Source organism: Hypanus sabinus, chromosome 31 (assembly GCF_030144855.1).
Source record: "Hypanus sabinus isolate sHypSab1 chromosome 31, sHypSab1.hap1, whole genome shotgun sequence".
In the NCBI taxonomy this organism is placed as follows: domain Eukaryota; kingdom Metazoa; phylum Chordata; class Chondrichthyes; order Myliobatiformes; family Dasyatidae; genus Hypanus; species Hypanus sabinus.
In genome coordinates, this window is record NC_082736.1 from 10,627,919 (window position 1) to 10,644,262 (window position 16,344).

At 43.3% G+C, this 16,344-nt stretch overlaps 1 protein-coding gene across 2 annotated transcripts in view; it reads left to right on the forward strand.

The window, feature by feature from the left end:
- The window catches only part of LOC132383845 (uncharacterized), a 405,546-nt gene that overhangs the window by 46,146 nt on the left and 343,056 nt on the right, over positions 1 to 16,344 (forward strand). The window contains exon 2 of one of the 2 annotated variants that reach the window (XR_009508773.1): positions 5,314 to 6,278. Coding sequence is in view for 1 of the 2 variants with exons in the window: in XM_059955047.1 (XP_059811030.1) it covers positions 5,103 to 5,110 (8 nt within the window). In the remaining variant the exon portion in view is untranslated. Of the gene's footprint in view, positions 1 to 5,102; positions 5,111 to 5,313; positions 6,279 to 16,344 lie in introns of those variants that run through there. The other variant, XM_059955047.1, reaches the window with a different exon arrangement.

Below are 16,344 nucleotides of genomic sequence, written 5' to 3' on the forward strand. Positions count from 1 at the left end.
CTGACAGCTCAACGATCCTGTGTTTCATTGTTTTACATGTGAGTGGGGTTTACCAAGAGCAGGGGTTACCCCACTGGGAATGTCACAACAAACTGGAAGGCTCATTTACAGAGGCAATCTACAGTTACACTGATAGGATTATCATACTGGCCCCCAATGACCAGTGCGGGGACTTTTTCTTCCCTAGAATTGATTGGAACTTGCTTAATACTTAGATGCACAAGATTTCTTCATTGAATCTGAAGAGTGTTTGAAACATTATGTACAGAGCCCAACCAGAGGAGAGAACAGACAGGAGGAATTCGTTTTGGGAAATGAGCCAGGCCAGCTGACAGTGAAGAGTCAGTGAATATTCTGGGATCTTATTTTTTTTCTTAGTGATGAGGAAGAATAAGATCAGATCTTGTATGAAGGTACTGAATTGCAGGAGGGCAGGTTAGTACGGAGTAAGACAGAAACCACGGGGAATTGATTGGGAGCAGCCACTGTCAGACAAGTCCACATCTGACATGCGGGAGCTGTTTAAAGACCAGCAGATCCAAGTTAACCAGAGAATGGAAAGGTCAACTCAAGATTAAAGGAAGAATGATGTGGTTGAAGTCAGACCAAGTGGCTGAGGTACTAAATGAGTATGTTGTGTCAATATTTACTGAGGAAAAGGAACGGAATGTCAATGAAAACAGACTGGAGCATGCTAATATTCAGAGACGTATTGAGATTAAGGAGGAGGTTGTGCTGGGACGTCTGAAAAGCAATAAAATGGATAAGATTCCAGGACCTGAAGGCATATATCCTGCAATAGTGAAAGAAGCAAATGCGCAGATTGTTGGCGATTTGACAAGGACCTGTGTGTCCTTGATCACAACATGAGAGGTCCCACAGGACTCGAGTGTCGTAAATGTTGCAGTTTTGTTCAAGAAGGGAAATAACAGAAATCCAGGAATCTATGGGCAAGGCAGCCTCATTTCAGTGGCAGAGAACCTACTGGGGAGGATATTGAGGTACAGGATTTATGCACATTTGGAAAGGCATGGCCTGCTTAGGGACAATCAGCATGGTTTTGTGTGGGCAGATCACACTTGACAAAATTGATCGAGGTTTTGGAGGTGGTGGTATAGACTCTAAGATATAGGATCAGAATTAGGCCCATCAAATCTTCTCTTTCATTTCATCATGGCTAATCCATTTTCTCTCAACTCCCGAATCTCCTGCCTTCTCCCTGTAACCCTTCGTGATCTGACCAATCAAGAATCTACCAACCTCTGCCTTAAATATACATAAAGTCTTGGCTCCACAGCTGCCCGAGGCAACAAATTCCACAGATTCACCACTCTCTGGCTAAAGAAATTCCTCACCTGCACATTCTACAAGGATGATGCTCTATTCTGAGGCTGTGTCCTCTGTTCTTAGACACTCCCATTGTCTGCACATCCACTTTATCAAGGCCTTTCACCATTCGATAAGTTTCAATTAGGTCAGCCCTCATTGACCTAAATTCCAGTGAGTACAGGCCCAGAGCAATCAAACGCTCTTCATATGCCGAGCTGTTTCATCCTGGAGGCAACTTTGAGAATCTCCTTTGAAACACATCTAGTTTCAGCTCATCCTTCCTAAGATAAAGGGCCCACAAATGCTCGCAGTACTCCAGTGAGACCTCACCAGTACTTTACTAAGTCTCAACACTGTTATGATTGGTGCAGATATTGTGGACTGAAGGCAGGTTGCCATCTGTTCCATACTGTGTACTGACGAATATGTTGGATATTCCAGCTATTGCAGGGACATGGTTACAGAGTCTTGGACTGGGAATCTGACATTCCTACATGTTTAATGTTCCACACGGAATCGGCAAAATGGAAAGGAGCAGGATGGATTTGTTCATAACGTGCTGGTGAAGGGGTGGATACAGTGCCATCAAAAGTATTCAGTTCCCTTTAGAGGTTTTCATGTTTATTGTTCTCCAACGTTGATTCACAGTGGATTTAATTTGGCTTTATTTTCCCACACTGATCAGCAAAATGGACTCTCTGGAGTCAAAGAGAAAAACAGAACTTTACAAAGTGATCTAATTAACTGCAAATATAAAACAAAAAATAATTTAATTGCATTGGTATTCACCTCCTTCAAGTCAGTAATTAGTTGATGCACCTTTGTCAGTAATTACCATTGGCTCTGTGTGGATAGGTCCCTATCCGCTTTGCACATCTGGACACGGAAAATTTTCCCCATTCTTCTTTCCAAAACTGCTGAAGCTCTCTCTGTCAGATAGCATGTGGTTCATGAGTGAACAGATCTTTTCAAGTCCAGCCACAAATTCTCAATTGGATTGAGGTCTGGACTCTGACTTGGCCACTCCAGGACATTAACTTTGGTTTTAAGTCATTCCTGTGTAGCTTTGGTTTTATACTTGCGGTCATTCTCCTGCTAGAAAATGAATCTTCTCCTAAGTCACAGTTCACTTGCAGACTGAATTAGGTTTTCCTCCAAGAATTCACTGAATTTGGCTGCATTCAATTTACCCTCTACTTTTCTGAGCCTTTCAGGGCCTGCTACAGTGAAAACGCCCACAGCATGATGCAGCCTCACCATGCTGGGATGGTGTGTTTTTGATGCTGTGCGGTGTTTGTCTTGCGCCAAGCTTAGTGTTTAATCTGACGGCCAAAAAGCTCAATTTTGTTTCATCTTTCGATAGAACCTCCAGGTGAGATTTCATGAAAGCTGTTTTCAACAATGGCTTTCTCTTTGCTACTGTCCCAAAAAGCTGTCAGGTGAAGTATCTGGGCAACAGTTGTTGTATACACAGTCTCTCCCATCTCAGCCACTGAAGATTGTGATTTCTCTGGAGTTAGCATAGGTCTCTTGGTGGCCTCCCTCACTCGTCCCCTTCTTGCACAGTCACTCAGTTTTTGAGGATGGCCTGATTCTGGCAGATTCACAGCTCTGCCATATTTGTTCCATTTCAGGATGAGTCACTTAACTGTACTTCAAGGGATATTCAGTGACATGAAAATTTTCTTATATCCATCTCCTGAATTGTGTTTTTCAATTACCTTTTTGCAGAACTACTCAGAGTGTTAATTTGTTTTTATGGTGTAGTTTCTCCCAGGATACTGACTACCAACAGTCGTGTATTTTTACTACAATCAATTGAAACACCTTGACTCACACAGCGACCTCCACTTAACAGATAATGTAATTCCTAAAACTACTTGACTGTACCTGTGATGATTTGGGGGTGAATATTTATACAGTCAATTTTTTTGTGTTTTATATCTATAATTAATTTAAAACAATTTATGGAGATCTGTTAGGAGTGGTCTCAAGATCCTCAGGTGTTCCTCCCGATGGGATAAAGCACAAAAGGTGAAATATCAAAGAGAGATGAGAATGGAAATGAGATTGTCATGAGAGATTTAATCGGAAGCAGATTGGGGCACCACTACATTGAGTACGTTTGCTCTGTGCGCTGCAACAACCACGATCTGCCAGTGGCAACCCATTCTAGTTCCATTTCCCATTCATAGACTGACACAGCCTTACAGCTGTCTTAACCCATGGTGGGGTAGTAACAGGGACAATCTGTCACTTCCTATTAATTGCTGCTTCAAATTGCCTCTGTCAAGCAAGTCCAACTCCTGGCTTTTACATATTGCTTAGCTACAAAGCCCGACAAACTCTTTCTTGTGATGGGGAGGGTCTAACTGGGTTTACTGGCATCATATAACTAACTGCTATGGGCAGATGGGGCTTTCACCCACGGTTGGTAGCTCGTCTAGTGGAAGGAAAATTCTGATCTGAAACCTCTACTGGCTTGTGGCTAGACCCATTCATGGGAAAGGCTTCGGGAGTAAACCCCGAGGAACAATCCAGAGCTGGATTCCCTGTCGGTCCGATGTTCAATGGAGACTGGCAATCCTGTGATACCATTGGTGCCTGACCCCATCGGTCTCTGCCGTTGCTCTGGATTCATCAGAGGTGTTGAGAGCCGAAGCCCCTGCATGGGTAACAGCTTGCTTTACATATTGTACTACTCTGGCTTGCAAATTGAGTTTCACAGCGAGGGTACAATATCCATGGTCGACCCTGACCCAGCAGAGGGCCATCACTACAAAGTCTGTCCATGGCCTCCTCTACTACTACGATGAGGCCAAATACAGGTTAGATGAGCAACATCTCATATTCTGACTGTGTAGCCTCCAATCTTGACAGCATGAACATTGATTTTTCCAAATTCTGGAAATCACTACCTTCTATTCCCCCCCCCCTTCCAAACTGCTCCTTTTTTTCTGACTTTTCCCCCATTCTGGTGCCATTTAACCCCTTGAATTCTCTTCACACATCTTCATGAGCTGCCCATCAACTCTCTCTGGTTCTCCACCTCCTTTGTGTCATCCCATGGTCTAACGTTCTGTACTAATGGATTCCTTTCTCTTCTTCTCTTTTCCTTTTCTACCTGTTACCCAGCTCCTCACATCATTATCCCTCCACAAACCACACCCCCACACTCACATATCCTCCTCCCCTCCCCCCACCACCTTATTCTGAATTTTGTCCCTTTCTTTCTAATCCCAGTGAAGGTTCTCAGCCCGAAATGTCGACCGTTTGCTGAGTTCCTCCAGCATTTTGTTGTCAGTTTGCTTCAGTCTGTGTATTGATCAAACTGGTACAGTTGAAGAGGAATTTGTAGAGTAGTCAGAGACAGTTTCTTTCAGCAGGATCATACCCAGGAACAGGACATTTCAGATGTAATCTGTGTAATGAGGTGGGAATACAGATAGATCTTGTGGTGAAGGATCTGTGAAGAAGTGATCACAATGTGGGAGAACTCCAGAGCCTGATTGCGGGTGAACACCAGGGTCCAGAACCAATGTCCTCAACCTAAATAAAGGCAATTACAGTGATGTAAAAGTGGAGTTGTCTGGGGCAGATAAGGTAAATAGGTGCAGGGACAGGTCAGTGATGAACAGTGGCAATGTTTAAGGAGACTGTTCATAACACTCAGCAGACATTGATACCAATTAGACAGAGGGATCAGAGACAGCAAAGAATCTTCTGTGCTGAATGGAGTTCAAATGATACATTAAATTAAAGAACATATAAAGAGGCAAGGGTTGGCGTTAGAAAAGAGGATCGGGATTTTTCCAGGAACCAGTGATGAGACAAAAGCTAAAACTAATAAGGAAAAAGCAGATAAGTTAACTCAATAATCTGCAGTAGTGTTCCCAATGGGGACACAGCAAACATCCCACAGATATCTAACGATGATATTTCAAAATTGTGCAATAATGTGTAACAATCACTATTGTTATGAAGGTACCACAGCTCTGAGGGGCCGAAGGAGCAGGAGCCGCCCCCTCCTTCCGGAGAATCGCAAGATCGCTATTAATTCGGGTCTCGGAAGTGAGTGACAATGCAATGCTTCTGACCATTGTTCTTAGAGGCACCTGTGTGTCCCTACTACGTGACAGATGCCATGGACATGAACACCCTCGGGACATGTGGGGGTGGAGATTGCATCCCCCTACTTTGATGGACAGCTACAACTCTGCAAGTAAAGATAGAAGCGGACTGCAGGATGCAGTACCCTAGCGATGCACCAGAAGAACTTGCTTGCTCAAAGCTCCCTTGAGAGCTGGAAGCCACTCAACTCCTAACACCTTTGCCTGGGGAGCGGGTGGCTGATAATACCGAGAAGGACTTCGAACTAACAACGGGGAAACCAACGCTCCCCTGGTTTTAACGGAGTGGCTTCATAAAGACATGGGAAAGTTTTCTTTTCGTTTTCACCGATCCCTCTAAAACACGTGAAACCCAACGAGTCCTCGAAAGGCTAAAGTCTGCAGACTTCTGAATGACTTTTTATATTTCCAATGGACAAAAATATTATCCCCTAGACAACAGCCGAGATTACTTCTTAATGATGATTATGACTATACCCGCGCTTTAGATTGAGTATTGGTGATGTGCATTATCTGAATGTTTGCATTAACCTTACTTTTGTGCCCCTTTATAAATAAAAACATTTGAAAATAGTGACATCAGACTTCAACGGACCTCTCTATCTTTGCTGGTAAGTTCTCCAGTTACGGGATACATAACACTATCAGGAGGGAGGAACTAATGGGATGAAAAGCAAACATTACCAGGTCCCAACAACCTGCACTGGAGGGTTTCACAGGAAGTCTGGAGAGAAAGTAGAGACATTGAAGTCTGTCAAAACTCACTGTTACAGAAAGGTCCCAGTGGAGTTGAAAACCATTGAAGAAGGGTGGAAGAAAGGTGACTGTAGTCCAGTTAACTTCACTTCAGCTATTGGTGTCTATAATCTGTGAAAACATAACAAATCTTTTAGAAAAGTTTAATGTCATTGAACTAAGGCAAGAGGGCTTACAGTCAGATTCACACAGCACAGAAACGAGCCCTTCAGCTCAAATGGTCCACGCTGACCAAAGTTCCCATCTGAGCTTGTGGTCAGTATCACCCTCGCCACCACATTATGAACAAGGTTATCCTCCTCCTTGTCCCATTTCCCTGCATTTGACCCATATCGTTCAAAACATTTCTGATTGGCCAGTTGTTCTCTCCAACAGGATATGGGGAAGCTTGTGATTAGAATACACGGTAAATGGAGTTTAATGTGTTAAGTGTGATGGCATGTGGTAGGAGGAATCAAAATTCACTACTATTTATGTGGAGATAAATTGTAAATAAGAGAAATAGAGTGGGGTCGAGGTGTTGCCTGCACAACAAAATAGAGACGGGTGCAGTGAGGGGTTCATAATACCACACATGACGAAGTTTCAGAGGTGAATGGCTCATGGACATTTATTGCTTGGACATGAGTGCAGAGAAACAGAGAAGTGTTGTTAGTGTCAAACAAACGAACAATGATGGATCTTGGGAAGTTAAAGCTTGTCAGGACATACCCAGTGAATGGCAGGGTCCTGAGGAGTGTTAATGAAATGATAAACCTGAGGCACAGGTAAATAGTTCCGTGCAAGTGCCAACACAGGTAGACAAGGTGGTGAAGAAGGTGCACAACATGCTTAAATTCATGGCAAAGGCTTTCAGAGGAGTTCGGACATCACATTACAGTTGTAGAAATCATAATTAAACCACACCAGGAGTAGCCTGTGCAGTTCTGGTCACCAGGAGAGGAAGGATGTGATTAAGGTGCAGAAATGATTCACAGGAATGTTACTCGGACTAGGGGCTTGAGTTACAAGGAAAGATCAGATTGAATGGGACTGTTTTCCCTGGAGTGAAGGAGGCTGAGGGGAGAAATGACAGAAGTTTATAAAACTATGAGAGGTGTAGACAAGGTAGACAGTCAGAATCACCTCCCCAGTGTAGAAGTATCAAATATGAGAAGGCACAGCTTTAAAATGCCAGGGTGAGAATTTAAAGGTGGATTTCAGGGCAGGTAAGATTTCTGTTTCCATACAAAGAGTGGTGAGGGCCGGGTTTCGGCTGCCATGGGCAGTGGTGGAAGCAGATACGATAATGACACTTAACAGGGTTTTAGATAAGCCATGAATATTCAGAGGATTGAAGCACATGAATTATACATAGGCTGGAGATTTAGTTTCATTTTGCATCCTCTTCAACACAGACAGAAGAAGGGCCTGTTCCTGTGCTATACTGTTCTGTGTTCTTATTGAGCCTGAGTGACTGGGGATTCATTAGCCGGGGTCACAGACAGGTGTATCAGTGGCAAGCAGAGAGATTGCAGGATGCTGCATTACCTGCCTGGTACCAGAGCCAAGGATGTAACTGAACAAGTACAGGCCATTCTGAAAGGGCAGGGTGAGCAGCCAGAGGACGTGTCCATATTGGTTCTAACAAAAGAGACAAAGTCCTGCAAAGAGACTCAGGGAGTTGGGGAAAAAGATAAGTAGAGTCTCTTGGGGGGGGGGGGGTGATGGGGGTAATCCCAGTGTCACCTGCTACCGAGGGAAGAAATAAAAAGGTGGTACAGTTATATGTGTGGCTAACAAGCTGGTGCAAGACGGAGGGTTTTAGTTAAATGGATCATTTGAGTTTTTTTTTTCCAGGAGAGGAGATGGGAAGAGTGAAAGGTCACTGGTGGCGTTGACGGATGTGGATTAACACAGAAGGTAAGTCCAAATAGACAAATTACAGTGTCTCAGTAGCACTACAAGTGCACAGATAAACAAGTATTAGAAGTAAGAGAAAGAATAAAAAGTTACCACAAACAGTCTAACATGAGGGGTGTCATCACTTCCCCGGCTACGGGTTGACTCATTACAGAGCCGGGGGTCAGAATGACTTCATACAGCGCTCCTTGGAGCAGCACAGTGATGTTAGTCTGTTACTGAAGATGCTCCTCTGTTCAGCCAAGGAGGCATGCAGAGGGTGAGAAACATTGTCCAGAATTGCCAGGATATCCATTGGATCGTTTGTTCTACCACGGTCTCCAGTGTGTCCAGTTTGACTCCAATAACAGAGTCAGCCTTTCTAATCAATTTATTCTCAGATGACATCATCCGTGTTGATGCCATTGGCCCAGTACACCACTGCATAGTTAGGCCAAGTTAATGAACACAGTGGCATTGAGGGCCTGAAGTGTGCTTGTATCAGTACCGAGTGTGGAACAGTTAATGCAGATGTACTTCGAGCCTGGATTAGTACATGGCACAGTGATTCAGCCATTACTAAGAAGGGCAGGACTGGTAGCTAAACATTCCAGGATTCAGATTCAGACAGTCCAGAGGGAGGTGAATGAGGTATGGGGAGCAGTACTGCGGATCAGGCAGAATATCACAAATTCAAGGTCATCCCAGAGGCTCATCCAGTAAGACAATGTGGGTGGAACTCAGGAATGAGAAAGATGAAATCACTGTGATGGGATGAAACTGTAGGGCTCCCAACAGCCAGTACGAGAGAGAGGAATAGATATGTCAGCAGGTAATGGACTGATGTAAAAACAACCGAGTACCTGTAGTGAATAATCTCTGGAAACTGACTGGGTCTCCCTTCCCACTTGAGTCTTGGTTGGGGCATTATTTGTTAAAAGTTTTCAGCAAGGTTTCCTAAAACAGTATGTGGCAGGAACAACCAGTGTTCAAAGAGAAATTAGTCAGGATTAATGGGTCAAATAGACTAGATCAACCCAGAATGATCCTGTGACCAGTAATAGTCTGAAAATTATTCTAGTCTCCAGTGAATCTTCTAAGCTCCTGGTTGGACAAGATCAATTGTGTAATCGGGACACACCTCTGTAAACACACTGACACCATATTCCAAGCACACTGAGCTGCCAGAGCACAGCACCGGCCAGTGAGGACACAGACCAGTACAACACCCGGCTCCCTTCTACAAAGTTCAAAGCTGAAAATAAATGTATTATCAAAATACATTTCTGCATTAAATACGCAACCCCGGGATTTATTTTCTTGTGGGCGTACTGCTGGTTTGTTAGAGCTGTTGGGGGGGTATAAACTAATTTGGCAGGGGCATGAGAACTGGCCTGAAAGGACAGCTGGTAAAGAAAGAAAAGATAGCATGCAGTCACGCTGTCAGGAAGAGCGAGCAGATAATAGGACATAACTGTAGCCAGCAGAGGGATGCAGAATCAATAAGGGTAGCAAATCCAATACTTGAAGTGTTATACCTCAATGCACAACTTATAAGAAATAAGGTGGATGATCTTATTGCCCTGTTATGGATTGTCATGTATAATGTGATCATCACGGAATCACGGCTGAAAAATATTTATAGTTGGGAGCTAAATGCCCAAGTTAGACACATCAGAGGGACAGGAAGGTAGGCAATGGGTTGACATGGCTCTGCTGGAAAAGAATGGTATCAAATCAGTAGAAAGATGTGCCACAGGATCGGAAGATGTTGAATCATTTTGCGTAGAGTTAAAAAAAACTCCAAGTGTGAAAGGACGTTGATGCAGTTATAAACAGGCCGTCAACAGCTGTTTGAATGTGGACCACAGATTACAACAGGAAATAGAAAAGGCATGTCAAACGGTCAATGTTATTGGAGATTTCATGGGAGATTTCGACATCCAGGTCAACTGGGAAAATCAGATTGGAAATAGATCTCGAGAGTGAGTTTGCTGAATGCCTAAGAGATGGCTCTTCAGAGCAGTTTGTTGTTGAGCCTACGAGGGAATCAGCTATTCTGGATTATGTATTATTTAATGAACAGGAGGCAATCAGGGAACATAAAGTAAAAGAACCCTTAGGAGGCAGTGATCACAGTATCACTGAGTTCAACTTGAAATTGGATAGGGAGAGAGTACAGTCTGACATAGCAATGTTTCAGTGGAGTAAAGGTAGTAACAGTGGTGTGAGAGAGGAGTTGGTTAAAGTAAATTGGAAGGAGATGCTGGCAGAGATGGCAGCAGAGCAGGAATGGTGAGAGTTCCTGAGAAAAATGAGGGATGTGCAGGATAATTGTATTCCAGAAACAAATATATACTCAAATGGCAAAATAGTACAACTGTGGCCGACAAGGATGTCAAAGCTAATGTAAAACCAAAAGGGAGGGCAGAAAACAAAGAAAAAAAAATAGTCAGAATACAGAGGATTGGGAAGCTTCTGAGAGCTTACAGAGAGCAACCTAAAGAGGATAAAGATTAAATATGCAAGCAAGCTAGCAAATATTATCAAAGTGGATAGTTTAAGATTTTAGAAGTATGTAAAACATAACGGAGAGATGAGACTGGATATTTGACTGCTAGAAGAATAGGCCAGATAAATAATAATGTGTTGGGGTGGGAAGGAGATGGCAGATGAACTAAATGAGTATCTTCCATCAGTGGAAGATACTAGCTGTGTGCCAGTTGTTGAAGGGTGTGAGGGGAGAGAAGGAACTGCAGTTATTATTATTATTATAAGGGAAAGGTGCTCAAAAAGCTGAAAGCCCTGAGGGTATACAAGTCACCCGGAACAGATGAACTGCACCCTAGGGTTCTTGCAGAGTTAGCGGTAGAGATTATGTTGCCATTAGTAATGATCTTTCAAAACGTATTGGACTCTGGCATGGTGCAAGGGGACTGGAAAATTGCAAATGTCACTCCACTCTTTAGGCGGCAGAAAGGAAATTATAGACCAGTCAGCCTGACCTCAGTTGTTGGGAAGATGTTGGAGTTAATTGTTAAGGATGAGGTTATAGAGTATTGGAATCACAGGACAAGTAAAGACAAAGTCAGCATGGTTTCCTTAAAGGGAAATCTTGCCTGATGAATCTGTTGGAATTCTTTGAGATTGCATGAAGGAAAAATAACGGGGATGCAGATTCTGTCATATGTTTGGGCTTTCAAAAGGCCTTTAACAAGGTGCCACACATCAGGCTGCTTACAAGGTTAATAGCCCATGGTACGGCAGGAAAGTTACTCACGTGATTACAGCATTGGCTGATTGGTAGAAGGCAGCAAGAGGGAATAAAAGGGTCCTGTCTGGTTGTCTGCCAGTGAGTAGTGGTGTTCCGCAGCGGTCGGTGTTGGGAACATTTCTTTTTGTGCTGTATATCAATGATTTAAATGACAGAATAGATGGCTTTGTTGCAAGATTGCAAGATGACAAGAAGGCAGGTACTGTTCAGGAAACAGGTAGGTTGTAGAAGTACTTTGACAGGTTAGGAGAATTGGCAAGACAATGGCAAATGAAATACACTGTTGGAAAATGCATGGTCATGCACTTTAGTAGTAGAAATAAACGTACCGACTATTTTCCCAATTGGGAGAAAATCCAAAAACCTGAGACTCAAAGGGACTTGGGAGTCTTTGTGCAGAACAACCTAAAGATAACTTGCAGGTAGAGTCGGAGGTGAGGAAGGCAAAAGCAATGTTAGCATTCACATCAAGCGGTTAGAATACAAGAGCAGAGATGTGATGCTGAGACTTTTTTAAGGCATTAGTGAGGCCTCACCTTGAGTATTGTGAAGAGTTTTGGGCTCCTCATCTAAGAAAAGATGTGCTGGCATTGGAAAGATTCCAGACGAGGTTCACAAGGATGATTCTGGGAAAGAAGCAGTTATCATACGAGGAACATTTGATAGCTCTGGGTCTGTACTCACTGGAATTTCGAAGGATGGGGGTGGGGTGGGGAATATAATTTTGAATGTTGAGAGGCCTGGACTGAGCAGATGTGGAAAGGATGTTTCCTATCTTGGGGGAGTCTAGGACTAAAAGGCACAAGGATAGAGGGGTGTCCATTTAAAACAGAAATGCGGAGAAATTCTTTAGCCAGAGTGTGCTGAATTAGTTCAATGTATAGCCACAGGCAGCTGTGGAGGCCACATCCTTGGGTGTATTTAAGGTAGAGCTTGATAGGCTCATGATAGGACATGGCTCGCTTCTCCACTCTGCACTGAACTAAGCATCTGTGCACAAACTCTCTTTGAGCATTTCAGTTCAATACTCTACAAAATTTGCTTGTGCTTATTGTTTGCAGGATTTGTCTGTCCTGCACATTGGGTGTTTGATGGTCTTACTTTATTTGTGGATTTTTTGGCTTTCTTTGTTTTATGGCAACCTGTTTGAAACAAACCTCAAAGTTGTAGAATGTATATGTACTTTGATAATAAGTTTACTTTGAACTTCGATTCAAAAACCTGATGCTTGAGGGATCAAATAAGGACACAAATTTAACAAAACTTAAAACTGATGCTCCTGTAGTTACAGGCCAGGATGCAGAAGAGTGGAAAATGATAAATATTCTTCCTCTTTTTAAGAACTGCAATAGGGACAAAAAGGGAAACTGTACCCTGGTGACTCTTATGTTAAGTGGGAGGGATATTATTAGAAAAGATATTTAAGGATGGATCAGCTCAGACTTTATAAGGCATTGGTCTAATCACACTTGGAGTATTGTGAACAGTTTTGGGCACTTATCTAAAAAACTACATGCTCACATAGGAGAAGGTCTAGAGGAGGTTCACAAAAATTATCATGGCAATAAAAGGGTTAATGAACAAGGATTGTTTGATGGCTTTGGGCCTGTACTCTCTGGGCTTTAGAAGAATAACGGAATCTCATTGCAACCAATCAAATATTGAAAGGTCTAGAATGGAGTGGGGAGGGTATTTCCGATAGTGGGGCAGTCTGGGACCACAGGGCACAGCCTCAAAATACTAGGACATACCATTATAACAAAGATAAGGAGCAATTTCCTGAGTAAAGAGTAGTGAATTTGTGCTGCCTATGTCAGGATGTTGTTCACTGACTAGAGCTCAGCGTTTATCACCATCATTCCCACAGTCCTGATCAATAAGCTACAGAACCTAGTCCCTCTGCAATTGGATCCTCGACCTCCTAACCAGGAAACCACAATCTGTGTGGTTTGGTGATAATCCACACAGATTGTGTGGATTAATGGAGATGGGCTAACCCCTATTGGCATCAATGGATCTGGAGTTGAGAGGGTAAACAGCTTTAAGTTTCACAGCAGCAACATACCCGAAGATCTCACGTGGTCTGTACGTACCTGCTGATTGGTGGAAAAGGCACAACAGCACATCTTTCACTTCAGATTACTAAGGAAGTTTGCTATGGGCCCCCAAATCCTAAGAAATTTCTTCAGGGGCACAATTGGGAGCATCCCCACTGGCTAGTATGGGAACTGTACCTCCCTTAATCGCAGAATTCTGCAGAGTGTGGCGCGAACAACCCAGCGCATCTGTAGTTGTGAACTTCCCATGACTCAGGACATTTACAAAGACCAGTGTGAGAAAAGGGCCCGAAGGATCATTGTGGACCCAACTCACTACAAGCACAATCTATTCCAGCAGCAACCATCCAGGAAACGGGTACTGCTGCATAAAAGACAGGACCAACAGGCTGCTGGACAGCTCCTTCCACCAGGCTATCAGACTGATTAACTCACGCTGATCTGAGGGAACCTCTATGTACATTGACTGTCCTATTTATTAACAATTATTATAAATTACTATGATAGCACATGGCATATTTAGATGGAGACATAACATAGATTTTTACTCCTCATGTACATGAACGATGCAAGAAATAAAGTCAATTCAAATTCAAATATCTCTTCTTTGCTGAGGATCAACACTGGCCCTGATGCACCTCAAGAATGTGCAGTTAGTCAACTGCTGTACTCCCTCTATAGCCATGACTATGTGACTAAGTATAGCTCAAATGCAATCTATAAATATGCCTCATACAACCATTGTTGGCAGAATCTCAGATGGAGATGATTGGACATACAGGAGTGGGATTTACCAGTTAGTTGAGTGGTGTCTCAGCAACAACCTTGTGCTCAATGTCAGTAACAGAAAAGAGCTGATTGAAGGAAGGGTAAGAAGAGGGAACATGAACCAATCCTCATAGAGGGATCAGAAGTGGACAGCGAACAATTTCAAGTTCCTGGGTGTCAATATCTCTGAGGATCTATTGATGCAGCTACAGTATAAAGAAGGCAAGGCAGCAGATATATTTCATCAGGAGTTTGCAGATATTTGGTTTATCACTTTAAAACACCCAAAAGCTGCTGTAGATGTATTCTATATATATTATTTAAACTTTGCTCTATTTTAATCTACTTTATATACATATACATATCCATATATACACACATACTGTAACTTATTTCGATATTATCATGTACTCCATTGAACTGCTGCTGCTAAATTAACAAATTTCCGGATAAAAGTGTTTCAGAGTGTTTAAAAATCTGTCATGATCTCTGATTCCTTGCAGAATGGGGCAGCAGATGAGATGGGCCAAATGGCCTAATTCTGCTCCTGTGTCTTATGGTCCGATGGTCCAGGAGCAGCTGCAGGATATTTCAAAGGGAAGGTTGAACAGCTGGACATCGTGGTGGACAGTGCATGTTGGTTATTGCAATGTAGGGAGGAGGAGGGATGTGGTCCTGTGCAGTGAATTTAGAAAAATAAGACAGAAACTAAAAAGTAGTAAGCTCTATATTACTCCCAGTGACACTTGTTAGTGCAGGGAGATATAGACAGATACCACTGATGAATGTGTGGCTGAGGAGCTGCTGCAGCGGGCAGAGTACAGGTTTCATGGATCAATGGGTCAACTTCTAGGGATGGGTAGGCAGAAACTATTCAGTCCCCAGGGTCTTCTAGGGAAGGAATCGTTTTCTCAATCCTGAAACAGCACGGAATAGTTTTGACGTGATAGGATGGAGGTTGAAAGGGTGAGCTGATGGAGGTGGATAAAATTATGTGAGGCATACAAGGTTTAGAGTGACAGGGACTGTTTCCCGTGGTGTGGCTGCCAAAAGCTAAAGGGAATTGTTGTAAGGTGAGGGGGTTGCTTTTAAGGGGAACTGAAGGGTAAATATTTGACACAGAGAATAGCCGGTATCCCAAATGACCTGCCAGAGGAGCTGGTAGAGGCAAATACACACAAAGCCTCTGTTCATGAACACTTCCCTGGAACCTGTCATTATTGTGTTCATCCTGCCCTGGTTTAACTCCCCGATGCTGGGTCCATTGTTGTTTTCCATCTGTGTGAACGATCTGGATGAGAATGTGGTAAACTGGATCAGCAAGTTTGCAGATAACACCAAGATTAGTGGCATGGTGGACAGCAAAGATGGCTAGCAAATCTTGATGTGGGATTTGGACCAGCTGGAAAAATGAAGGAGGTTACAATCTAGAACGCACTGCCTGTGGGGGTGGTGCAGGACCATCTGAAAGAGCATTTGGATCATCAGTACAGGGTAGGAGATAGACCAAGTGCTGAGTTAGTGCAGACAGATACTTGATGGTCAGTATAGACATGCAGAAAACACTGACTGTGAAAGCTCAGTGGGAACCTAAAACACAGAACTTCAGGATGGACTTACCAAAAACACTCAGAACACAGGACAATCGATTTTTAAACAACAACACACACAAAATGCTGGTGGAACACAGCAGGCCAGGCAGCATCTATAGGGAGAAGCGCTGTTAATGATTCGGGCTGAGACCCTTCGTCAGGACGAAGCAAAAGGAAAGATAGTAAGAGATTTGAAAGTACTGGGGGTAGGGGGAAATGCAAAATTATAGGAGAAGACCGGAGGGGTGGGATGAAGCTAAGAGCTGGAAAGGTGACACGTCCCATTCCCATTCTGATATGTCTATCCATGGTCTCCTCTATTGTCAAATTGAATCCAAACTCATGTTGGAGGAACAGCACCTTATATACCGGCTGGGTAGCCTCCAAGCTGATGACCACATTGACCTGCATGTGGCATCACAGAGAGACAGGGTTGTCTGTTGTACTTGCCTTGTCAGCCAAAGAACTGCGACTCATTAGAATTAGACAAAACTGATTAAAGGCAGATTGAAAGGGGATCTAAAGGGTACATACTTCACACAGAGAATAGCTGCTCT